General features: G+C 36.1%; 5 protein-coding genes across 9 annotated transcripts; 4 read left to right on the top strand and 1 right to left on the bottom strand.

Moving 5' to 3' along the window:
• The first annotated feature begins 533 nt into the window (after positions 1–533).
• LOC111395937 (B-cell CLL/lymphoma 7 protein family member B-like) lies at positions 534–3,688 on the top strand. 2 transcript variants are annotated; one of them, XM_023022171.1, is made up of 3 exons: positions 534–1,048; positions 2,884–3,042; positions 3,288–3,688. In XM_023022171.1, the coding sequence occupies exons 1-3, from the start codon at positions 707–709 to the stop codon at positions 3,312–3,314; spliced, it is 528 nt and encodes a 175-aa protein (XP_022877939.1). In that variant the 5' UTR covers positions 534–706; the 3' UTR covers positions 3,315–3,688. The 2 variants fall into 2 exon arrangements, with proteins under 2 accessions (XP_022877939.1, XP_022877938.1); XM_023022170.1 differs by having other exon boundaries at positions 540–1,048; positions 3,354–3,688.
• A 1,911-nt stretch (positions 3,689–5,599) lies between these two features.
• Positions 5,600–11,115, top strand: LOC111395936 (probable carboxylesterase SOBER1-like). 4 transcript variants are annotated; one of them, XM_023022166.1, is made up of 6 exons: positions 5,600–5,891; positions 8,831–8,883; positions 9,346–9,511; positions 9,614–9,735; positions 10,546–10,653; positions 10,780–11,115. In XM_023022166.1, exons 1-6 carry the CDS (start codon positions 5,630–5,632, stop codon positions 10,867–10,869), a joined length of 801 nt encoding a protein of 266 aa, XP_022877934.1. In that variant the 5' UTR covers positions 5,600–5,629; the 3' UTR covers positions 10,870–11,115. The 4 variants fall into 4 exon arrangements, with proteins under 4 accessions (XP_022877934.1, XP_022877936.1, XP_022877935.1 ...); XM_023022168.1 differs by having other exon boundaries at positions 5,603–5,891; positions 9,346–9,469; XM_023022167.1 differs by lacking the exon at positions 5,600–5,891 and adding an exon at positions 6,718–7,020.
• An 842-nt stretch (positions 11,116–11,957) lies between these two features.
• On the top strand, positions 11,958–12,847 carry LOC111395935. The gene has a single exon (XM_023022165.1). The coding sequence runs from the start codon at positions 12,035–12,037 to the stop codon at positions 12,689–12,691; it is 657 nt and encodes a 218-aa protein (XP_022877933.1). The 5' UTR covers positions 11,958–12,034; the 3' UTR covers positions 12,692–12,847.
• Positions 12,848–15,748: 2,901 nt separating this feature from the next.
• LOC111395934 (serine/threonine-protein kinase HT1-like) lies at positions 15,749–17,729 on the bottom strand. The gene is made up of 3 exons (XM_023022164.1): positions 17,031–17,729; positions 16,487–16,942; positions 15,749–16,402 (listed from the first exon to the last, which is right to left on the bottom strand). The coding sequence occupies exons 1-3, from the start codon at positions 17,442–17,444 to the stop codon at positions 16,154–16,156; spliced, it is 1,119 nt and encodes a 372-aa protein (XP_022877932.1). The 5' UTR covers positions 17,445–17,729; the 3' UTR covers positions 15,749–16,153.
• Positions 17,730–22,918: 5,189 nt separating this feature from the next.
• LOC111395197 (uncharacterized membrane protein At1g16860-like) lies at positions 22,919–23,776 on the top strand. Its single transcript, XM_023021196.1, has 2 exons — positions 22,919–23,656; positions 23,756–23,776. The coding sequence occupies exons 1-2, from the start codon at positions 22,919–22,921 to the stop codon at positions 23,774–23,776; spliced, it is 759 nt and encodes a 252-aa protein (XP_022876964.1).
• Positions 23,777–24,263: the final 487 nt, after the last annotated feature.

Raw genomic sequence — 24,263 nt, 5'->3', positions numbered from 1 at the left:
GTTATAATGAGATTTTGGGTGGTAATTGAAGAGGACATCGTGGGCTTTCCAACGGTATCAAAATTCGACATTCTTTGTGGTCGGAAGTTGTCGAAAATTTATCGTAAAAGTAACCCAATTATTTGAAGAGACGAGTGGTGAATGAGTAATTATATGAAAAGATGAGTGAGCATTCAGTAATATGTGAAAGATGAGTGAGCAAGTAGTAATCAAGTCTAAAATTCAGTGATTATTGGTTAAATTTACTCCCCCAAATTATAATGAAAAATTCGAACATTGTAACACTGGTCTATGCTTCAGCCAGCTCCAGCTGCAAGGCCCAAAAAAAAAAAATAAAAAAGAACTAGCAGCCTTATTTTCCTATTTTGAAATGTCAAAAATACACCAATTAAGAATATTGAATGTAAAAATTAAGGAGTAGAATGTTCTTTCCATCAAAATTTTTACTTTACTGATAATAAAGAAAAAAAAAAAAAAAAATCAGCCTCCAATCACGGAAGAGTCAGCATCGATGGCTGGAAGGCGGTCCAATCTTGTTACTTTGCGTTAACGCCAAATGTAAACAAAAAATTCTTTCCAGAGAGAGAAACTAAACGCTCTTCTACGTTCGAACCGATATTTCCCCCTAAGATATTCCTCCACAGCACCAAAAACCAATCGGAAGAATCACCGCAGCAATCCGCCACATCAGGCTTTATATTGAGGAATGGAGGGAGTAGGGGCTAGGTTCGGGCGGTCCTCATCTAGATACGGCCCCGCCACTGCCACCGTCTTCACGGGGCCAGTCCGTAAATGGAAGAAAAAGTGGGTCAATGTGCCGCCCTCCAATTCCAACCAAACGGCAACAAACGGCATCGTTAATGGCAGTAATGGCTCCTCCCACCTCTTGCTCTACAAGTGGACCCCGATTACTCACAGCCAAAAGAAAGACAGTAATGATACTAACAGCAGCGATAACAGTAACGGCAATGATGACACCAAGAATTCCAATATAGACGACTCCATTGTTGTAAAGGAGCCGCCCAAACGTAAATTCAAGTATATTCCGGTACTTTTCCTGTCGTTTCACTTCTTATGGACTTAATAACTTGATTTTTCGCTTTCCGTTGTATATAATGTCTTTAATCGGTCTGTTAGGTTTGGATTTCTTACCTTGGAAGGTTGAATTTAGGTGGGCTGTGGGTGATTATCACAATCTTTTTTATGATGAATTGTGTTTTAGGGTTATTGAACTAGATAAAAAGTGAACGGTGTTTTTGGGTTTTTCTTTCACAAGGGAATTGAATAACTTTGACTGGAGTGTTTGGAAGGTTTGATCCCAGGGTCTTCGGAGGAATTCTGGTATCTGCACGATTTAGTAATTTTTGGGGTGAGCTGATTTTCTTGAGAACCTGATTTAAATTTTAAAATTTTCAAGGTTAATGATTGGTGTTTTTAGATGCACAGGGTAGGACGAATATTTCACTTCTTTCCTTGTCAATGTGCTATTCTTTTTGTCAAAAGAGAACATGAATTGAACATATAGAGCAACATCAACAAGTACTCACTAGGCTATATTTATGGGTTAAAATATCCATACAGTTGGGTTTTATGGGATTTTCATGTCTGAGGATAGCCTGCATTGGAGAATCTTGTGCTTGAAATTTGAGAAAATTGTTTGCAGGGCTGAATTATTAATTTTTTCAAAATGATGCACTCATTTTATCACGTCTCCACTCTGCCTATTCTACTCGCCTATAGTTTTCAGCTAAGAATCTGTAGTTTGTAGTTTGTTAATACTACTTTCTCTGCTCAGCATACAAGGTCTGGATCGCGAGGCTATTCTAATTACAAATGTTATAGGAAGATTCGTTGTTAAATATTTACCGCTCTGTATGATGAGGTTAATGTACTCTTGTAAACAGCACATGTTATTACCGAATATTAATGGAACTCTGTCTCTGGTTTTTTGCTTATCAATTGTTTTAAGGTCTTAGAGTTTTGTGTATGCCCTATATAATATTATTCTCTTAGCTGATTGCTCTTGATCTGAATGTAATTGCCACACAATTGTTTTTAATTTGCATAGCTATTTAGGTGCTTTAGTGATGCAGGAACATACCAATTTGACAACGAAAAATAGAAAAAGGATCAAGAATGGCAAAGGGGATTTAAGAAGAAGAAATTAGGGCAAAGAGAAAATCAATTATTCATATATTTAGGGGTAATACTTTTATATAGAGTAAATCGGCTAAAATCCAAAGAACTTATAATAAACTAAAACTTTTCGAATTTTTAAGACTAATTTAATATAGTTTAAACAAACCTAATTTGAATTAAACTCTATGAAAATCCTATCTAAACTCGATATTTATCTCCATGACTTAGTCAAATCTTATTTAAATGTAATGGGATTTCCATATATTGGTCAATGGTCATATAGCGCAATTGTCTTGTCATCATGAGTGATTTGAGAGTTGGATTCTATTGATTTCAATTCTCATCATCCATAGAGGCAGTGAGAAGTAAAGCATGAGACTGAATTCTGGAAGAGTATTTTGTATATGCATTGCCCACCACACGCCACTCCTACCCCGTAAAATTTTGACAACTTTAAAGCATATATAATATATGTTCTTATCCGTTGGGAAATCATATGATCCATTCACTGACTTGGATTGGATTTTATGAGTTTGAAGGAATTTCAATATTCTTTTAATTGATTTGATATTTATACTGCTGAAAACTGAAAATGTTATGAAGGTTCAGTTTGATAAATGCTTTATGCTATTATCTCACCCATATTTACATTTAACATACTTCATCGTTTACTTGGAAATATCAAAAAATCTGCACGGTTCAACTCACTGGCTAACATATCTGTTTCTGGAATGATTGAAATAGATTGCCTTGCTGGTAGAACAAAAGAATGAGTCCTCAGAAGAGACTGAGGATGAAGCTAAACCAATTGAAACTGACACAAATACAGTGGATGGAACCTCCCAGACTGATGGCCGTTTAGTAAAGCCTGACATTAATGATGTACCAATGGATGAAAGTCAGGTGATTTAACTTGCACATGACTTTTTGATTACTTAATTGATCTTCCTTTTCGAATGAACATTGTTCTTTTTAGTGGAAAGATTCACAATAGAGGTCAACTTATTGGTTGAGGGAGAAGAGTATCTGTTGAGAGTTGATGGCATCCATGTGGACGGATACCCTTTGTCTATTGTTTTCATTTCCAGCTCTTTTTTCTGCATATTGACGTCATTGATCTCTTGGCTTCCAAATCTTTATATCTGTAGATAAGCCGCTGTAGTAGTTTTGGATAAGCGTTGTAATTGAACTCTTCAATTGTGCTCCTATATCAGGGCCTCCAGATTAATCCTGTTGGACGGCAAGATCTGAATGAAAGCACACTGGACTTGAGTTTGGGTTAAAAGACTCTTGATGGTCAAAGTGGATCCAACTTAAAAAGGCAGAGAAAATTAAAGACAATCCAATTGACAAGAGTGAATTCCAGCAACACTGGCGTGTTTTATAGCACTCGCAAAGTACCTATATTTTTTCTTTGGCTTTTCATGCAGCAGGTTGCTTAAAAGTTAAATTCAACCTGCTTATGCTTGTTGAGGCATTGCAATCTATACCCTTATTTTCTTTGAGGTACCATAATTTTTTATTTTGATTTCCAGATTTTAGTTTATTATTTTTATTATTTTATTATTTTAATATTGGATATTGTTGAATGACGTTTGGAACTTGGTGCATAGGATTTTATTGTTTTCATAATTTAAACATTAATGTTGGATATTGTATATTCCTTCATAACTTTTACGCTCATTGAATTCAATATATATTTATATCTTAATAGCAATAAATCTAAAACAAACTAAATATATTTAATATAAATTTAAAATACCAACTAAATCAAAGTAAAATCACAATAAACTAAAACATATTTTTTTTGTTTCCCATTTTTGGGCTAATGACGTTACGATAACGTTATAATAAAAGTTTACTAAACTAAATATAAGACCAAAAATATTAATGATGTCCAACAAGCCGTGATCATTATATCTGCAAGAAAAAATGTTACTGATTACACCGAGAGAATAACTAACCACAATAATAAAACAATTGTTTATAATAATATTTAAACATACATTACACAAGCTTACGATTGTATTATGTTACGAACTCAGTTTTTCACACATACTCAAATATCAATTGTTGTCACACATGATACATTGTGTACATAGTCAAACAAATGCATTCATTACATTATCATAGTACTAGATGTTAGATAGATAAGAGAATCTCCAAAAATATGGTAATAGAGAATATAAATCACTTGTCACAACTTTCATTGAATCATTCAATGCTTCAACTTCATCTAAATATTAGTGCAGCACTATAGGTTCCTTCTTAGTTTACAACCAATTCTTTTTGCATATATCCTCAACCATTCATGCACCTAATGAACTCCTAAGTAATATAGTTCAAACCAAATCCTTCATCTTTTCTATTTTGGAGTTCATATGGCTTTTGAGGCCCTGGGCCCAAAACAAAAATTAGAACTTGACAACAACAACAACAACAACAACAACAACAACAACAACAACAACAACAACAACAATAATAATAATAATAATAACAACAACAACTAATTAGGATTATTGGGTAATAATAATAATAATAATAATAATAATAATAATAATAATAATAATATATATGTAATAGAAAATTAAAAATTGACAAAAATACTCACAAATGACAAAATTCACAAAACTATTGAATTTTACATATTTGGATGAATTTTAAAAAAAAATTCATTTTTTTATTTTTTATTTTTATATATTTTTTCCTTGGTCCGATTTGGTTTTAAATCGCAATTAAAATTCTCAAACCTAAACCAAATCGTTTTTGATTGGTTTGGTTTAGTTCAAAATTATTTCGTTGATGGGTCCACGTGACACCAAATCATCAATTTCTAAAATATGATTTTGGTTCGATTTTTCGATTTGACGATTTTTGCTTACAGTCCTAAGGACTTTAGTTATCTTAGAGTAATGTTATTTTTTAGTCCAACTAAGCCAACCATAAATTATTCTAATTGATAATAGTAATGTGAATCCCCCCAGACAATGGATCTAATTGTGCTTCACACTCCAAATTTTCGATGATTCAATTTATCTTTCTTGGGCAAAATAGAGGATATCTCGATCGGGGGAGAGAACGGGGAAATCACATATGACCTAATATATCTGACAAGTCGCACTATACATCAACCCAAGATGCATCTTCCTCTCCAGGAATTCGGAAAGGTACTTTTAGAACACCAATAGGCATTCATTTGTGGCAGTTTGTTATTCAAGGCAACAGAATTATAGAAAATTAATGTCTCAAATAACATTCAATTACATACGATAACTAATGCAATCGTTGACTATGAATAACATTAAGTCAAATACACGTAGGAGCGGGATTAGACTGAATTATAGGGTAGTAAATTACTAAATGTAATTTATATGTTTATTTTCCGGGTTTGATAAGCGATTTTACGGACTCTTAGATAAGCTTTCCACGCCTTTTACTTAAAGTCGCGTTTTAATAAAAGGCAGATAGCATTAAACGGCGCCGATGAAGAATGAAGTCCACCGAAGTGTTGGCGAAGCCGATAGTTTTGATCACGGTCAGCATCGGTATAACTATTTCTTTCATCCTAGTCTGTCAACCAAAACCCATCTCCAAGCCCGATCCCATGGCCCGAAGCTTCGTGTTGTGGCTCCATGGGCTCGGCGATTCGGGCCCAGCCAACGAACCCATTAAGACCCTCTTCACCTCCCCGGAATTCAAAAACACCAAATGGTCATTCCCTTCTGCCCCTTCTAACCCAGTCACCTGTAATTGTAAGTTGCATTAGATACAAGAGCTGTATATATAATTCATAATTGATATGCTTGTTCTCTTAGAGTGAATGTCCGTGTGGATATCTATGAATAAGTTTAATATAATTGTTAATTTCAGAGGTTGATTCATTAAACTAGAATTTTTGTGATGTTTTGGGGGTTACTGGTTATTAGAAATTTGCATTTCGAGTTATATCTGAATTGTACCGAGTAATAGGATACAATTTTGTTGGTGAATCACGAGAACAATAGATTGATACAGGCCTAACAGGAATTTCGTGTTGCTTATTTCGTTGGCATGATATGTAGATTCATGTAATCGTGTTTTTAATGCATTTAAAATGAAACCATATATGAAGCACAGTAAGAGGGCTATGCACAAAACTGGAATATATACAAAACACGTGCGGTTTATAACAAATACGAAATGGACAGAATGAAGCACGGTGAAAGGGCTATGCACTAGACTGAAAACAATGTCTTGCGAATGTAAAGAGGTTCGAGACTATTTGACTTTCCTTCAAACTTGATTGCTATCATTTACTTGTTTCCAATTAATTTTATTGAAGTGTTGATGGATTTATTGTAACACCTCGAACATTCATGTTATTTTTCATATTATAATTTGGATTTAATTTCCATTGTTTAGATTTAAAGAGAAATTATTTGAATTATTATTGAAATCAACAAAATGATGTTGATGTCTAATTTCATATAGCAATGAAATAATGTGATATATGAAATTTATATGTTTATTTTCCGGGTTTGATAAGCGATTTTACGGACTCTTAGATAAGCTTTCCACGCCTTTTACTTAAAGTCGCGTTTTAATAAAAGGCAGATAGCATTAAACGGCGCCGATGAAGAATGAAGTCCACCGAAGTGTTGGCGAAGCCGATAGTTTTGATCACGGTCAGCATCGGTATAACTATTTCTTTCATCCTACTCTCTCAACCAAAACCCATCTCCAAGCCCGATCCCATGGCCCGAAGCTTCGTGTTGTGGCTCCATGGGCTCGGCGATTCGGGCCCGGCCAACGAACCCATTAAGACCCTCTTCACCTCCCCGGAATTCAAAAACACCAAATGGTCATTCCCTTCTGCCCCTTCTAACCTAGTCACCTGTAATTGTAAGTTGCATTAGATACAAGAGCTGTATATATAATTCATAATTGATATGCTTGTTCTCTTAGAGTGAATGTCCGTGTGGATATCTATGAATAAGTTTAATATAATTGTTAATTTCAGAGGTTGATTCATTAAACTAGAATTTTTGTGATGTTTTGGGGGTTACTGGTTATTAGAAATTTGCATTTCGAGTTATATCTGAATTGTACCGAGTAATAGGATACAATTTTGTTGGTGAATCACGAGAACAATAGATTGATACAGGCCTAACAGGAATTTCGTGTTGCTTATTTCGTTGGCATGATATGTAGATTCATGTAATCGTGTTTTTAATGCATTTAAAATGAAACCATATATGAAGCACAGTAAGAGGGCTATGCACAAAACTGGAATATATACAAAACACGTGCGGTTTATAACAAATACGAAATGGACAGAATGAAGCACGGTGAAAGGGCTATGCACTAGACTGAAAACAATGTCTTGCGAATGTAAAGAGGTTCGAGACTATTTGACTTTCCTTCAAACTTGATTGCTATCATTTACTTGTTTCCAATTAATTTTATTGAAGTGTTGATGGATTTATTGTAACACCTCGAACATTCATGTTATTTTTCATATTATAATTTGGATTTAATTTCCATTGTTTAGATTTAAAGAGAAATTATTTGAATTATTATTGAAATCAACAAAATGATGTTGATGTCTAATTTCATATAGCAATGAAATAATGTGATGTATGAGTGTCGCTTAAGTTGATACTTGGAGGTACTACGTTCGGTATCCCGGTTTGTACATACCTATTATCACGTCGAGCATTACAATATTCGAACTTTTGAATACTTGTATATGGAATTCCCAGTCAAGCTGTAGTTTGTTTACTTATTTTAAAGTATGTAAAGTAGGCGTGTTAAGTAGATGTGTTACTTTAAAATAAGACAGAGTGTAGTTTTTGGTTTTGAGTTTATCATATCGTTTGGTAAACCCCTATCCCTCCTTGTACTATGAAATCTGGGCTTATATGCAGTATGCTGTATATTGTTCTTCCTGCCTTGAATTCAAACTTAATGTACCTGCCGCACAGGGACGGATCCAGGATTGGATCCAAGACCCGGCTACAAAATTTCAAGCTGGGCTAATACTTGGAAAAAAAAAAATTTACACATAAAAAAACTGTTTTTACAGGAAAAAATGAAAAATGCCTTAACAAAAATTTTTTTTTTGGGCCTTGGGAGGGTAGTCCCCCACCTCCGTCCCTGCTGCCGCATGAAAATATGTGATTTTCCAACACAGATGTTGCAGTCGGAGATGCAGGTGTCTTCATTGGACAGTTATTTAATTATGAAAATGTTTTTGTAGCTCATATGTCAACACTTTAGCCAAGAGTGTCGACACCGGGCTTCTTTTAAACTAAAGGTTTTAGTTTTAAACTGTAAGGTGTCTACCCCCCAGTTCCCGTGTGTTGAAACTTCCGTACAAAATGAAGAAATTTTTTATGCATGCCTCCTTTCACTTATTTCATCACTTTGAATCTTCTATACTGTATGTAGATTATTAAACCCCTGTAATATGATACTTTCATTACAATTAATGGAAAGTTTCGAGCGTGCTACATGCAGTACTTAAAACCTAGATTTTCTTTTTTGCTTGGTACCTAAAAATTTGAGATTTGAGATGCATCTTGGGGAAATTAATTCCCTTAAGGCAGATCATCTTTGATGGATTCATCTTGATTCTAAACTGAATCTGCAAACTTATGTTCATCCCATGCATCACTTTTGTTATTTGCTAATTTAGACTTTTTTTCTGTAGATGGAGCTATCATGCCTTCATGGTTTGACATTCATGAAATTCCTGTGACGGCCGTAAGTTATGCTTCGTTTGATTTGTTTATTTTATGAATATCACACCATATTATATTTTTAAATGCTTATTTGAGATGTTTTATAGCTCTATATTATATCTTATCTGCTTATTTGAGATGTTTTATAGCTCTATTGTGGTGCTGGATAAGTTTTACTACCTTCACTTTGTAAGCAACTGTAATTGACTTTATCCGAGATACTTTGGAACAAAATGAAGATGGCAAGAAACTTAAAACTAGTGTACTAATTCAATGGAATATACATACACACCTATCTAATTTTTTAATTTTGACAGCATACTTAATTATTTGATTATGTTCAATCCTGAGACCTCTAATGCTTATCTTCAAGATGTTATGGGCTAGCAAATACACATTACATCGTGCATATGGTCCCTGCTTATAAATGATTTCCTGTATTACATGTTGATTAAATGTCATGTAATTTATTATCACGTGTTAGGAATCTCCGAAAGACGAAGGTGGTGTGCTCAAAGCTGTTCAAAATGTTCACGCAATGATAGACAAAGAGATATCTGCTGGCACCAACCCTAGAAATGTCTTCTTATGTGGATTTAGTCAAGGAGGTCTCTCTCTCTCTGTGCGCGAGCGTGCGTGCGTGTTTATGTGTGCGTGCATACTCGTTCCCCCAACCCAATTACCTAATGCAAATGGAAATGAGCGTCCTTGATGATTTTACTCATATATGTGAATTTTACTAAGTTGTGTAGGTGCCTTGACATTAGCAAGTGTTCTGCTGTATCCAAAAACTCTGGGTGGTGGTGCGGTGTTTAGCGGATGGGTTCCATTTAATTCTTCCATTCTAGAGAGGGTTACACCGGATGCAAAAAAGGTTATGTCTTACTATACTTGAAATGTCTTCCATTTTAATTTTTCCCCTGAACTATAACTTCTTTCTGTTTGATGTTACAGTTCGATGCATGTTAGGATGACGGCATGTTGGTTCTATATATGGGTGGTTTAATTTGGATAGTCCTCTAGTAACTTGTTCATAATTTTACATAGGACCCCAAGCATTCTGGAGTCTCTTTGAACTCTGAATATGCCAATCGAGCCAACCTCGTTTCGTTTACGGCCAAGATTTTAAATAAGGATGCTACTAATCTCCTGCATCAGGGGCTCTACGTCTTTTGGAGATGCATATGAAATGCATGATAGCATCTATGTTAGTCCCAGCTTACAAGATTGAAAGAAGTAACTATTTACTGGTCTAGCATTGATAGGAAGAAAATTCAAAGTTTTGTGGATGGAGTGTCGTTGGGTATTTTTGGTCTATAAAGTTCCTTTGAAGTTTGCAGTCAAGAGGATGCTAATAATCTCCTGCATCAGAGGCTCTACTGTTTGAGATGCATATGAAATGCATGATAAAATCTATATTAGTCCCAGCTTCCAACATTCAAAATTATTAGATTATGATGGAACCAACTCAGACCATATATAACTTCATTTGAATATTTATGAGAGATGCCTTTTTTGCTAGGGACTTGGTTGACAAATCCTGCCTTTTTGCCTACTAATCTCGTCCTTAGGTCAACAGTCTTTTCGAGAGCTTTAATTTCATTGTCAATCTAGACATGTATTTCCATTGTTTTGAAGTCATTTTGTTGTATCAAGGATCTGATATACGGAAATATGTTTGTAGACACCCATATTGTGGTCTCACGGAATGGCTGACAGAACTGTGCTCTTTGAAGCTGGGCAAGCAGGTCCACCCTTCATCGAAAAATCTGGTTTGAGCTGCGAATTCAAGGTACTAATTCAAGCACTCTGCACCTCGTGTTTGATTTCTGTTATTAAAAATATATTTCAATCCTCTATGTTCTTTCACCATATCAAACACGCTTATAAATGAAATGGCTGGTTTTACTTTTCTTAGGCTTACCCGGGTCTTGGTCACTCAATAAGTAATGAAGAGCTTCGTTCTTTAGAATCATGGATCAAATCCCGTCTTCAGAGTTCATCCTAAAGATCTGACAGTCTCGAAATGCGTATCAATCATATGTCTTACAACACTTACATTGTAGCGTGTCATAATATATTGATGTTACTTGTTAGCATTTAAATTTTATGACAGTGGATTGTATCAAAGATACCTTCATTGCTTTCGAACCTCAAAATTTTAGTGTTGGCAAATTTGTTATTGCACCACATTGTACCGTTGATGTGACCATGACATCAAGTCAAGGATCCAATTTGTTGCTCTCTTTTTTTCCATGATTTCTCACGCCAACTTTATTGTTACTTTCTCTCTTTTTTAACATTGATGAAGATCCGGGGACGGTTGGGTCCACTGTAATAAATAAGTACCGGAAAATCCGTTTACATCATTTACTATGTATATTCTTTTCAAGAGGCACAAATAAGGATGTTAATTTGACTCGCTAATTTGGGTCGCCCCAGCTCGATTCTATTGAGCCGAGGCTCGGGCTGAGCCTCATTTTGGGGGGATAGGTTGAGCCTGAGTAGGCTCATGCGGCTCGGGCTCATGGACCAAAAAAAAAGGAAGAGAAGGAAAAGCGGCGAAAGGCCGCACACGACTGCCTTGTAGAAGGCAACAAGGTTTTTTTTTTTTTTTTTCCCCTTGAAAAAAGACCAATCCTGCCTTGCTCGGCTCAGAAAGGCTCGAGTCAAAAGCTCAGCTAGAGTTCAGAAAAAAAGCTCGCACCATTTTATTGGAGTCAAACTCATGCTTCAAATTTCGACTCTCGAGCTGGCTCGTTGACATTCTTAGTCATAGGAAATAACCATCATAAAAGATGCCAAAAATAAGTCTTGATCATTGAATCGTTTTTTCACTAATTGACATTACTAATCCACAAATGAATATTGAGATGGAATGGGAAGTGGGATCTTGTTGGGCTTTACAGATTTTTGTCAAAAAAAAATGTATTTTTGAATAAAATATTCATGAATAATGTGTTGTTAAAATAATTTAAATTTTTTTTAAATTTATATGTAATATTATTTTATAGAAAAATATGTTATTAAAGTGTGATCAAATTATTGTTGAAAAATATATTTAATGAAAAGAAAATGCGGCTCAAACAAGAACCAAGACTTCATAGATCCTTAAAATCTCTTTTTATCAATATATACAGGGAACCATTCTCTCTCTCTCTCTCTCATCTGTTATGAAGAAGCTATACAAGAAAATTCATCCAACGCCGCCGTTTTCCGACCGGCTGCTGTCATTTTTACCGGCGACAATCTTGACTTTAACGGTAGCTCTATCCCCGGATGACAAAGAGGTTTTGGCATATCTTATCTCTTGCCCTTCTTCTACTAACTTTTCAAACAACCATCGTAAAGCAACCCAGAAAACTGCCACTTACACTTCCACGGCCTCCGCAGCCATCACCTCCTCCGATGGTGCAAAGGTGGATGCTGACCACCCATCTTCTTTCAACTGCTACTGCTTCCGGTGCTACATGAGCTACTGGGCAAAGTGGGATTCTTCACCTAACCATCAGCTGATACACGAGGTAATAGATGCTTTTGAAGAAAGTCTGTTGATGCAAAACAAGAAAGATAAGAGCAAGAAGGAAAGGAGGAAGGGTAAAGGTGTGAGAGGGAGTGGTCAAAGCTCTGAGGAGTTGAAAAAGTCTGGGTCGAGTTTGATTAAGAACAATTTTGAGGAGTCAAATTCGGCCTCGGAAAGCACTAGTGCTGGCGGTGAGACTGGTGGCGGTGAGGCGGAGGAGGATGATGTGGAGGAAGAATTTGAGAATGGTTCAGTCAGAAAATTTGTGAGTTCTCTTGGAGAGAAGATTTGGGGCATTTGGAGTTGAAAAGGTTGGTTGGTGTAAATTAATCCCCTTTTCGTTAAAGAATTTTATTTTAATTTTTGTAGCATTTTTATTTAACTGTCTGTTTAATTCACAATGTAAATTAGTTATGGGCAGATAATTTGTGTCCTCTGATTAATTTCTCCATTTTTTGCTGCCCATCTGGTTTGAGCTTAATTATCTATATTTTTGTGGGAATTCAACTCTGGAATGGTTAGGTGAACATTCATGGAATTCTACTAACCGACCATTTTGAGATGCCATTATAGCCAGCCAGCCCATCTTTAATAATTGTTTTCTAGTTTTTTTGGTTTTATCTTCTTCCAAAAAAGGTTGAACCCCAATTTTGAGGGTCCCTCACTGTTCCTACCCTGAAGTATTGTGAGGGAGGTAAATCGCAGGTTATGCCTCTAAGGATATAGGGTGGAGTATCGTGAGGGAGGTAAATCGCAGGTTATGCCTCCAAGGATACAGGGTGGAAGGCTATTTGTACACTTGCACTTACTCAAGAGTCAGATCCATATTTCAGGATTCGAATCCTTGACGCGACAGCTTCAAATAAAGCTGGATTTCTCCACCCTCCCCTTTTACCATTTGGAGATGTTCCCTGGGGGCTTATCTTCTTCTATTCTATGTAGAGATGAGTGATTTTGTGAAATTTAATTTAATTTTTTTAATATATGATTAAAACTAATGGAAAAATTATTGGTTCACTTGTAAAATTTATTTTATTGTAGAAATGTGAGCAAAATTGAATTTGAGGAAAGTGTTTTTGATAAAATAATAATAATAATAATGATAATAGTAAATTCAAACAAGGGTGGATAGGTTTTAATTGCAGCGAGGGTTGTGCGGCAAACCGAGGTGATAGAAGTGAGACCTGGTCGACAGGGTAACCAGGCTGGGGAGTTTGCTATATGTACAGAAAAAACTTCTATGTACTTTGATAGGAGTGAAATGCTATATGCACGTAATGATGTACATACAATGTTACACCCTCCTCATATTCAAAGGGTGTCTCGTGGGTCTCCCTCAATGTGAAAGGGATGTAAGTCATTATGTACACTATAAAGTGTATACATAGCATTTTCCTCATGCCTTTTGTCATTGAATGTCGGCAAACAAAAACAATGTTTGCTGGCAATCATTTATGTCATCACTGCATGTGTAAACAAGGTGAGCACTGAGCAAAAAATTCTGTACAAGTAGATAAATCCATCAAAATCTACCCATGAGCTCGTGAGCTCAAGATCCAAGTCAAGCCTAGCTCAGCTTACCCCACAAGCCCAAGAATTTTTTATTTTTTTTAAAATCTTTTTTTGACTTTTTTGTTTACATTTTTACAAGCTGGTGGGCTCGTGAACCAAGGCTCATGAGGCATTCGTGAGCTCTTGCTCGGCTCGTCAAACGAACCTCCTGCTTGGTCAGGCTTGTCCAAAAACAAGCCCAAATCATCCATGAGCCGAACTTCAATGAGCCGAGTCAAGGAGTCGACGGACTACTCGACCCTTTTGTCATCCCTAATAAAGCATTCAAAGTCAAATCCGTGGTCTCAATGCTGCCACTTTGACCCTTTATATTATCGATCCTTGAGGATAATCTTTGTTCAAAAATGATGCATAGAGCTGCTATAGCTTGACTCGTTGGTTTTGCAGGATTAAGATCAGTCCAAAAATGACATAACTTACAATTCGCCTTCCTAAACTCGAAATTCATAGATTGGCAGCATAATATAGTCATGGACTTTTCTTGAAATAATTTGAAGTCGTTGATAAATATAAATGATCAAACGGATGCAACTTCCAGGAAAATATATTTTGACAAGCAAGCTATTATAATAGTCAGAACTCAGATGGGAAATTTCCAACTCATTCTGCAGCAAGAATGATCAACCAAATCAATAGAAAGTCCAATATAATTTTAAATTCGTCAAACAATTCAAATCAAATTTTAACTTCTGCTTCCTCAAAAATTGAACATTTTATTGGAGCGATAACAAGAATCTACTTTCGGCGTTTGTATTTCCTTAGACTCTTAGGCAGGTAGGTCTCTTACTTTTCTTTAACAAAGTTTAAAAGTCAATATTATAAAAGAATCCAAATTAAATTTTTTTTTTTATAAAAAATTCCTAGTACTTTTTAGTATAGTCCAGTCTAGTCTATTATTTACGGTTTGGTTGAACAAACACATTTTAAGGAAAAAGAACTTATATACGTATTTTAGTGCTAACAAAAAAGAATAAATAAAAAATATAAATATATATTGATTCTTCATTATTTGATATATGGAATCTAACCCATTTGTCACAACTTACTTTAGATGATTAAATTTTGGTGGGAGCAAGTCAAGAATCAACTACTGTTTTCTTTTAAAATAATGCTATTTGCAGTCGCTCATTACAGCAATCGCCCTACGTGACATACACATGACAGGTGGTTATTTAATGTATTAATGAATAAAAAAATTACCATATTAATGCATCAAATAATCGCATGTCATATGTATGCCACGTAGAGTGACTACCGTAGTGAGCGATTACGAATGGCATTACTCTTTCTTTATATCACAGAACTCAAAATTTCAACTTTTAATTATGACTTTAATCACTTGGGCAATGCACTGGGGTCCAGATTAGCGTGTGGTCCGCACACCGTCTACTTTCACATCGTTAATTTTTGGGGGTTAATCTCCTCATCCAGAACCACATTGCCCAGGCCCCAACAGTCCCCCTTCAAAATTGGGGGTCTAGAAGGGATCTTTTTGTCTCCGTCTCTGAAAATTTCGGTAGCAATAATTTCGATTTAGGATTGGAGAGGTTTACAATCCATTGAGCAATGTTGTCCTCATGACTTCAGGACACTAATATGATTGCTTTATGTAGGGTTTGACATTTTAATTTTATTAGAGTATAATGGAAAAAAGTGATGGTAGACTTTTAAGTCCAAAGGTGCTTGTAAGATTCGATATATTAAAATTTCAATCAAAGAATTAATTCTATGATGACAAGGTGTTTTAAAACTTTTAGTATACACAGTCTTTCAATAAACATATCATGCCATGAGCATATGAACATATTACTTATTCATTGAGAATATTTGATATACGTATTGTAACAGTGTCCTGTTTAGTCCTATACAATACTGTATACTACCAAGCATGATCATAAGGTTCACTCATCACTATTGCCGATTATAAGTCCTAAAATATAGAAAACAGTGAATATCTACAAGGGTTATGCTATATGTACAAAGTTGGTTGACAAAATAATATCTACACTAATCATTTCAAAAACAGATTCTTAAATTATTGGAAATCAATTACCTGGATTTTGCCAACACTTATTTTGTCAACTAAATTTGTAAACACACTTTGTACAAATAGCATAATACTATCTACAAACCAATCTATCTACTCTGGTAAGCCAAATTAGCAGCAGAATAAAATGTGAATACTTGTCCAAAAGAGTCAGGTATGTACAGGTATAGATGAATTCATGGATACACAGCTTTTTAAGCGTTCGACAATGGCGTTTCGGCTTGCTAACCCTGAGTGAAGAGTAAGTGGGTGACCCTCTTTTACACACTCGTCGTACTTTTCCAGAGCAGATACAATGTCACTGAAATCTGGACGCTTGGAGGGATTTGCTGCCCAGCAGCGCTTCATAAGATGTGCGAGAGCAGGTTGACAACTTGCTGCCAATGGCGGTCGCTCATTCTAAAAAAATGGAAAGTAACTCAATGAGTCAGATGTGAATTAATCATTTCGTCTAAAAGCTTAAATAGGAGTCGTAAATCAAACCTTCTCGGCCACAGCGAAAGCAGCTTGCACAGGAGTCATTCCTTGAAAAGGAAGCAAAGCTGTTGTGAGCTCCCATAGCACGATCCCAAAACTATAAACGTCAACTTTCCGAGTATACGGTTTCTCCTTGATCATCTCCGGTGCCATCCACCGGTAAGTCCCCATATTCCCTTTGGCTTCGCGGCATTGTGTTTCGAGACAAGACGTGCCAAAATCCGCAACCTTAACCCTCATCTCATCGTTTAATAGCAAGTTGCTCGATTTGAGGTCTCTGTGTATCACCCCTTGTGAATGAAGATACTCCATTCCCCGTGATATATCAAGGGCTAACCTAAGAATCGTCTCGGTTGAAAGTGAGTATGGCTCTTTCTTGTTTAGATACATCCTTAGAGTCCCTTGTGACATGTATTCGGTAATGATACAGTATACAGGAGGCTTTTTACTAGCAGCAATAAACTGCACAGAAAGAATATGTAACTCTAAGATGGTAAGATCTGCAAATTGTATAATTTTAATTATTCAGAAAGATTAAAGGAAATCTAACCTGCACTATATTGGGATGATAAAGACGCGAAAGAAGGGCGACTTCCGACTTGAATTGTCGTTCAAGCAAAGTTCTAGTTTCCTCATTATGAGTTGGAATTCTCACCATTTTTACAGCAACTGCTCTCTGCTTATAAATTCCTCTGTAAATTCTACTATGTGCACCAGAAGCAAACTTATTGCCTATAAATAACTGAGAATGATCAGCCGTCCATTCCTCTTGATCTCCAGATGCTTCCCAAGTCTCAATATTCTCAGAATCCAATATCATTGACCATGATTCCAAACTGTCAACTCTCTTTCTCTCCATATTGACTGCATCATAGTTTAACTGTGTTCTTGAAGTAGAAGGAATTGATAAAGATTTGCTCTTCAACTTTCGCAGTCGAAATGGATTAAAGCACGAGGTAGCCATCGAATATATACACAAATATAGTACGTAGAATTAACAAAAAGTTATCAAAACACACAATCAAAAGTTATTTTTCTTCTGAAAGTGTGATTTGATTTTAGGAAGTGCATGAACTGGTTTAGGAACATCGGTTCTAAAGAAAAATACTGACAAGAAATGGAGGGATCATATATCAACAAGCTTTTTTCAGATTTTCCAATAAGGAAAGATTTGTTGAATTGGGTTGGCTTTTCATAACATGAGAGGAAGATGATTTCAGAGATGTCCCGTGAGAACAGTTACTTTTCTCAAAGGAATCCAATTCTCCAGTTTTCTTATGCATCATTCAATGCTAACTTGATTTAAGTGGACAAAGTTAAGCACTTTATCAGTTTATTGATCTAAAAGGTAAGTTATATAAGTACTTATCAATAAAATTGGAAAATGGTTGATCTTATTTTATAAAGTTATAACAGGTGGCTAATTTTGTGAGGAAGACGAGTGGCAGATTGATTCCACGGATAAAGTTTGTAATGAAGTAAATGCACTTTTGCTTATTTATATCCATCCAAAATGTGATGATCTAATGGCGTCAAGAACTTTCTTAATTTGGTTTAATTAGTCGCTTTTTACTAGTTAAAGAATCAAGACGTTCTTTAGTGAAAGTGCTTTGCTGGAATATGAAGTACAAAGAAGGAAAAAAAATATACGATGATACAGTTGTAAAACAATTATAACACGTATTAGTAGTGTTAGTTGTCGAATGATCTGATCCATTCTACTATGATACTTAAAGTTAGTACGTCAAAATTAGAAGGTATAAAACCTAGCTTACATGGAGTAGAATTGTAGAAGCCATCTAACTATTTGTATTGATGCTCTAGCACATATTGTACTTGGTGAGGTGGGTTTTCAATTTTCAAGATTCTTGAACGAACCATACATTGTAAATTATCACATGTTCCATTGTCGGTCTTAGTGTATATCTTAAATACTTCGCTATGTTTCTTTGCCATTATATTATTTACTACGATTTATGCTGCATAGCTAACATACACTTCTAATTTGTGATCTCTTAATCTCTCGATTGCTTAACGTCCGAGAAAAATAATGTGAAATGAGTTATGTTAATGCAACTGCTGGATTGTTTTGTGATGTAACCCAGATTGGGCTGTTCTACTAGATAAGGTCTAGATCAAGTGTACAAAACTTGGACAGATTTTTGGTTGGGAATTCCAGTTGTTTAAAGAGTATAATTCAAAAATCAGGGACCAACTTTCATAATTCACAAATCAGGTTTCATAGCCCTAATTCATCTTCATAATTCACTTTCTTCCCCCACCGTCTCTCTCTTGCCTCACCTTCATCTCTCTATGGACCAACTGTTGCAGTACACAAGCGGCATCGCCACTACGTAGCAGCACTCCCACATCACCTCCCTCTCTTTCTATGTACCAACAGTTGCAGCACAAAAGTGGCATCGCCACTGCGAGCAACGTCGCAGCGAGGGCTCTCCCTGTACAGCGACGATGTGAGCTCCTCAACGTAGCTTAGGGCGCTTGGGTTTTTTGGGGTTTTTGTGGCGCTTGGGGTCTTTTCTACCCACGAAGCAACACTACTGACGTCCTAGCCCGATTTTGGATTTTTTTGAATGTGGCAGATCTAGTGGTGAACTGGTGGCGACTATTGTGGTTAACGGTTGGCGATGGTGGTGAAATGAGAGTTGGAAGCTGCTTTGGAAGTGCAGCATTTGGATTGGGGAGACGGTGATAAATCTGGTGTCGACGACGGGCTGTATGATTGGGCATGTTTCGTGGTGGTTCTGAATGTGGTCGTGGTCCTGGTGGGTATAGTGGTTTCTATTGGCGATTGTGTTGGCAGTGGATACTGTAGTGAGGTTGTGGGTTGGATATCATTGGTGTGTTTGGTGGTGGCGGTAGTGCACTTAACGGTAGGGGTGAGCTGGTGCGGTGGATCTAGGTAGCAGTGCGGTTTGGTGAGAATAACAGGTGGTAGTGGTATGGTATGGTGATGGCGGTGGTGCAACGATGAGGTTGATCGACCTGCCATACTTTTACTGTTCGATCCCTATCATTGCTGACGATTGGGTGGCTTGCTTGGCTTAGTGCGGTGGCTAGTATTGACTTATTTAGTTATGTTTGTTGGTCTTTGGAGTGGTGGTGGTGGTTGTGATGGTGTTGTGGCCGAGGTTAGTGTTCGTGACCAAGTATTGTGGCGGATCGGGATCGAGCGTTTGGCGTCCGTGACCTCTGTGACTAACTATGTGACCTTGATATTTGATTATTTTGTGACTAAAAAAGTAATTTGTGATCACCAAATTTGAAAATGTGTGACTGTGACCTATAATTTTTTTATCTGTGACCTACGAAAATTTTGATTTGTGACCTCGAAAAAATTCGTGACCAACTAATTTGATAACATGTGATCAGTAAATAAATCTATAACCTATAGTTGTGAATCTGTGACCATTATTCGTATAACTGCGACTTTATTATCGTTATTTAATAAATATCTTTAATTAATTAATCAAAACCTGATTTTTGCATTAATAAAATTTGTAATCTGAATTTTGAATTATGCATACTTAAAGCCTGATTTGTGAACTCTTCCCTTTTTGGTTTAATCCTTTTGGACACTTTTGGCTCATTTTAAATTAATTCGGTGACCCATCTCACGTTGCTGATAAAAAATTAAAAAGGAAATATTTTGGGCAGAAAAATATAGAATTGTTTTGGTTGCTCAAAAAAACATTCTATACAGCTCGCCACGGGTGTCAACGATCCGCTTTGACAAGTTCTCGAAAGATTTTTCAAACAAAGTCATCTTCGGTTTTAAAACATAGTTTAACCCTTTTTTCCCTTCCTATATGCCTTAGTGTTGCACTGTTGCTAGTTCAATTTCTCGGGTCACGAGCAATCCCCCGGGTCAATACATCCAGCCTCCTAATTGGAACGATCCGGTTCAATAATTGTAATAGGCCATTCCGGTTTGCAACTTGGATGGGTCGATTTGAACCGGCCCATCCATTTCGACACCACTGGCAAAAGATTTTCATGCTTTACTAGTGACTAGTGAGAAAAGGAAAACCATATGCATCGAGCAATAGAATTTAAATACGAACAAAAACAAATGGAAGTCTCAACAATCGGATTAAGAAATTAGAGTATTAATTAATTATTTGTATTTGGTAATAGATTATTGATCAAAATATTTATTTTTGTCTCAATGATAGGCTAAATAACTCCTCAACAGTGCGTTTCGGCGCCGCCTCCATCTAGACTTCTTTTCCCTTCGTGGATCATCAAGAACGAGCTCGTTCTTCACTAACCGAAATTTCAATCGTCTTTCAAAATCTTTAGAACTCCGAAAGATATTTGGTATATTATAAACACACAAAAATAATGTTGTTACGTTTCCACATCAAAGTAAAATATAATGCTTAGAAAATTTTATGGTACTTCGATATTTTAATATTTTGATTTTGTGGTTGAGGTAATAGGATTATAGAATGAATTGTATGCTCTTCAATATGATCTTTCTCTTCAATGAATAATTTGCTTAACCCCGTAGAGATGGATTTTGATTGGGTATATATAGTATTAGAGAGTTATAGATTGTTTGGGATTGTTTAAAGGCCAAAAATCACAAATTAGAATTTCTTTCGGTAGACAGGCCGCTTGATCATTCACTTGATGTACTTCTAGCACGTTTGGATATTACTTGATTTTCTTGAGCAGACATTGAGCCCTTCCAAAGACACTCCCAAGACCCGAAAACTCAACCTCAATTCCAACTCAATTAAATGATATCTGGCCACAATTTATGGTGGTCTTTTAAAAATTAACAATAATAAAAATAAATTGATCAAAGGATTACTACTTGAAATTTCACGGACGATTGATGAATCTGATGGGAATCAGGTAACAGTCGACAAGTTTCTATCATCCACAAGTTTATTGTCAAGAATCATCGACAAGTTTCTATCATAAATTAGCAATGCCAATATCCTCGACAATCACACAAAGTGATATAGTTGCATATTCCTGGTGAACAAGGTGTAATTGACAATTTTTAAAATTTTTCAAAGAAGTTATTGACAAAATATCTCATTGGTAATTTAAGATATTTTTACTTGTTTATGTTTAGTATCACAGCGGTCGAATTATTTTTTTAATCAATAGTTGATTCATGAGGAAAATTTTTGAGAGTTAGTAATTGGATCATGTTACATGTACAATTTTTTTTTTTTACAAACTCCCTTACTCACTACTCACAATGGGGTGAGGACCACAAGTCGACATTTTTTAAATTCATGTGGGGTTCGCTAATTTTGTGAGAGTGAATATACCATTTTGTCAACAAAATTTGTATAAATATCTTTATTCATCAGTAATTATGTAACGATTCGACCTTTATGTCCTAGCCGTTATATCATATGTGTTGTCCACTTTGAAAGAGTATCTGTCCATCTTATTTCGCATGAATAATATGTATAATATAACCATTTGAACACGTAGGCTTTTATGTCATTACAATTTAAATTTTATATTTCTATTCTTTTTTATATATGAACTTTCCGCTGAGAATAAGGTTTAATTATTATTATCCTCCTCTAATTGATCCATTATTTCTAGGTATTTTATAAACACGTTGATCAAATTACTTTTTATTCACATATTTTATAAAACTTACGAGCACCGTCAACTTCTAAACTATTCATTTATATTTGTCAATAAATACCCATATATATATAAATTACCTTGCAAGGCTGGCGTATGTGAGAGTGGTCCTAAAACTATAAATGGAGTTCGATTGTATAGTATATTTACACGGGACCAAATGCAATGACATATTTATATATTTAGCTTCAGAAAGCCAAAGACCACCTACCTATGTTTCTTAATTGTAGGATTTGAAAGTGATAACTACGTACTATAAGTTAACCTCTAAAAAGTTATAAGTAATGTGTGTTTGGTACCGATTCAAACTAACTACGTACAATAAAAAGATTTAAATTCGAATATTTTTTTTTGCTCGTTAACATCTTTTTAACTATGTGTGGGAGTCGATGTGCCAAATAATTGTGACACGAATTTCAACATCAATGTTTTAAAAACTTCAAAAGTAACATATTTTGATTNTTTTTTTTACGATGGACTCTATAACATGAGAGTATTCTAACAATCTTCTGTGAAATTTTCTTCTGTACAAATGGATTGAGTGAATTATAAATTTATAATTGCAATTAAAATTAAATTGCTGACGTCACTCAACTAACAACCTAAACTAATTTCCGTGCGAATCCCAACACACACAGTGACAGCGAGTCACAGAAAAAGACAAAGGACACAAACGTCATTTCACTACTATCGAAGTCCCTTTCTCGTCATTTGTCAACCTCTCCCACCTATGCTCGCACTAAAAGCTCCATCTTTTCTTTCTGCAAACTCTCAGTTCAGCAAGTTTCTCGCACTGAAATGAACGTTCGAACCGGGTCGCACCAGCTAAGCAATGGACTCTACGTCTCGGGTCGACCTGAACAGCTGCTTAAGGAGCGCCAGCCGACAGTGGCTTCACGCGCCGTTCCCTACACAGGCGGTGATGTTAAGAAATCCGGCGACCTAGGAAAAATGTACGGAATAGAATTATCAAGTGGGGACCACCCGCTGGCTCCGCCTAAAGTTCCTTCCCGGCAATCTTCATCTTCTCAGCACAATAGTGGATCTGTTAGATCCGGCCCAAACTCTGGTCCAGTTAACAAGAAGTCTTCTTCCTCCTCGTTCTCAGGGCCCATTACGCCGATTCAGCCCACGGGCCTCATTACCTCCGGCCCATTGGGCTCCTCCAGCTCCAATCGCCGATCGGGCAGGCTGGACAGTCCGTCCGCCGGGCATAGCTCGTTTAATAAAGCTCTGTACGGCTCGGCAGTAACGAGCTTGGGGGAGGAGGTGAAATTGAGCTTCAAGGTTTCGAGGGTGGCAATGTGGGTGTCCTTGGTGGTTGTAGTTATGGGCTTGGTGGTGGGTGCGTTCCTTATGGCAGCGGTGAAGAAGCCAGTGATTTTGGTTGCAGTGGTGGCAGTTTTAGTCCCTGTCGTGGTGGTTTTAATATGGAATTATGCTTACAAAAAGCGGGGAATTCTAAGTTTTCTAAAGAAGTACCCGGATGCTGAGCTGCGAGGAGCCGCTGATGGGCAGTACGTCAAAGTCACTGGGGTAATTTACCTATCTTATACCCTTAACTTGTTAATTCTGTATTTGGTTCAATTTCTAATTTTGTATAATTGTGAACTGATGATGTTAATTTGTTAATAGTTCAGTGTTATATTAATGTAAGATGTTATCAATTTGTATGCTATTTATAGCAGTCTAGAATTATGTCTTAGGGACCATTTGATCATTGCTAGTATTTTAGAATATTGACATTTAAAATATACAAAAACTAATGCAGAAATTATATGTGAAAACGGTAACTCTGGTATCTAGAACTAATCGACGAGTGTCCTTCAAAATGTGGGGTTTTGAAGATTTAGATATTAGAGCCAATTATGTAGAAGATTTAATTAAAAGCTTGTGTGTGTGTGTGTTTGTGTTAAGGATTAATTTTCTTCAGGAGGCTTGTGAACTAGTTGAATGTGGGCTATACCTATACTTCCACTATTTGTTGGAAGTGGGTATTATTATATGATCTCGTCCATCAGTGACGGATTCAGGATCTCGAGTGAGTTAGGACGGTTGTTGACTATTGACTATCAATGACCACAATAGCGTGATCGTTTGTTAATATTTAATTAAATAATATTAAAAAATTCTTCAATCAATA

This window comes from Olea europaea, chromosome 6, assembly GCF_002742605.1.
Source record: "Olea europaea var. sylvestris chromosome 6, O_europaea_v1, whole genome shotgun sequence".
Taxonomy (NCBI): Eukaryota; Viridiplantae; Streptophyta; class Magnoliopsida; order Lamiales; family Oleaceae; genus Olea; species Olea europaea.
Note: the sequence above shows the minus strand (reverse complement) of the source record. Positions and strands in the feature narration are given on the sequence as shown.

What these genes read in the sequence shown, in the direction of transcription:
- LOC111395937 (XM_023022170.1), top strand. Translation starts at nt 707, where the DNA reads ATGGAGGGAGTAGGGGCTAGGTTCGGGCGGTCCTCATCTAGATACGGC. An exon ending in GTAAATTCAAGTATATTCCG is followed by an intron (nt 1,049 to 2,883) that starts GTACTTTTCCTG and finishes TGATTGAAATAG; the next exon opens with ATTGCCTTGCTGGTAGAACA. An exon ending in TACCAATGGATGAAAGTCAG is followed by an intron (nt 3,043 to 3,353) that starts GTGATTTAACTT and finishes CTCCTATATCAG; the next exon opens with GGCCTCCAGATTAATCCTGT.
- LOC111395936 (XM_023022166.1), top strand. Translation starts at nt 5,630, where the DNA reads ATGAAGTCCACCGAAGTGTTGGCGAAGCCGATAGTTTTGATCACGGTC. An exon ending in TAACCCAGTCACCTGTAATT is followed by an intron (nt 5,892 to 8,830) that starts GTAAGTTGCATT and finishes TTTTTTCTGTAG; the next exon opens with ATGGAGCTATCATGCCTTCA. An exon ending in TTACACCGGATGCAAAAAAG is followed by an intron (nt 9,736 to 10,545) that starts GTTATGTCTTAC and finishes ATATGTTTGTAG; the next exon opens with ACACCCATATTGTGGTCTCA.
- LOC111395935 (XM_023022165.1), top strand. Translation starts at nt 12,035, where the DNA reads ATGAAGAAGCTATACAAGAAAATTCATCCAACGCCGCCGTTTTCCGAC.
- LOC111395934 (XM_023022164.1), bottom strand. Translation starts at nt 17,444, where the DNA reads ATGGCTACCTCGTGCTTTAATCCATTTCGACTGCGAAAGTTGAAGAGC. An exon ending in ATCATCCCAATATAGTGCAG is followed by an intron (nt 16,943 to 17,030) that starts GTTAGATTTCCT and finishes CTTTCTGTGCAG; the next exon opens with TTTATTGCTGCTAGTAAAAA. An exon ending in CTTTCGCTGTGGCCGAGAAG is followed by an intron (nt 16,403 to 16,486) that starts GTTTGATTTACG and finishes CCATTTTTTTAG; the next exon opens with AATGAGCGACCGCCATTGGC.
- LOC111395197 (XM_023021196.1), top strand. Translation starts at nt 22,919, where the DNA reads ATGAACGTTCGAACCGGGTCGCACCAGCTAAGCAATGGACTCTACGTC. An exon ending in AGTACGTCAAAGTCACTGGG is followed by an intron (nt 23,657 to 23,755) that starts GTAATTTACCTA and finishes ATTTGTTAATAG; the next exon opens with TTCAGTGTTATATTAATGTA.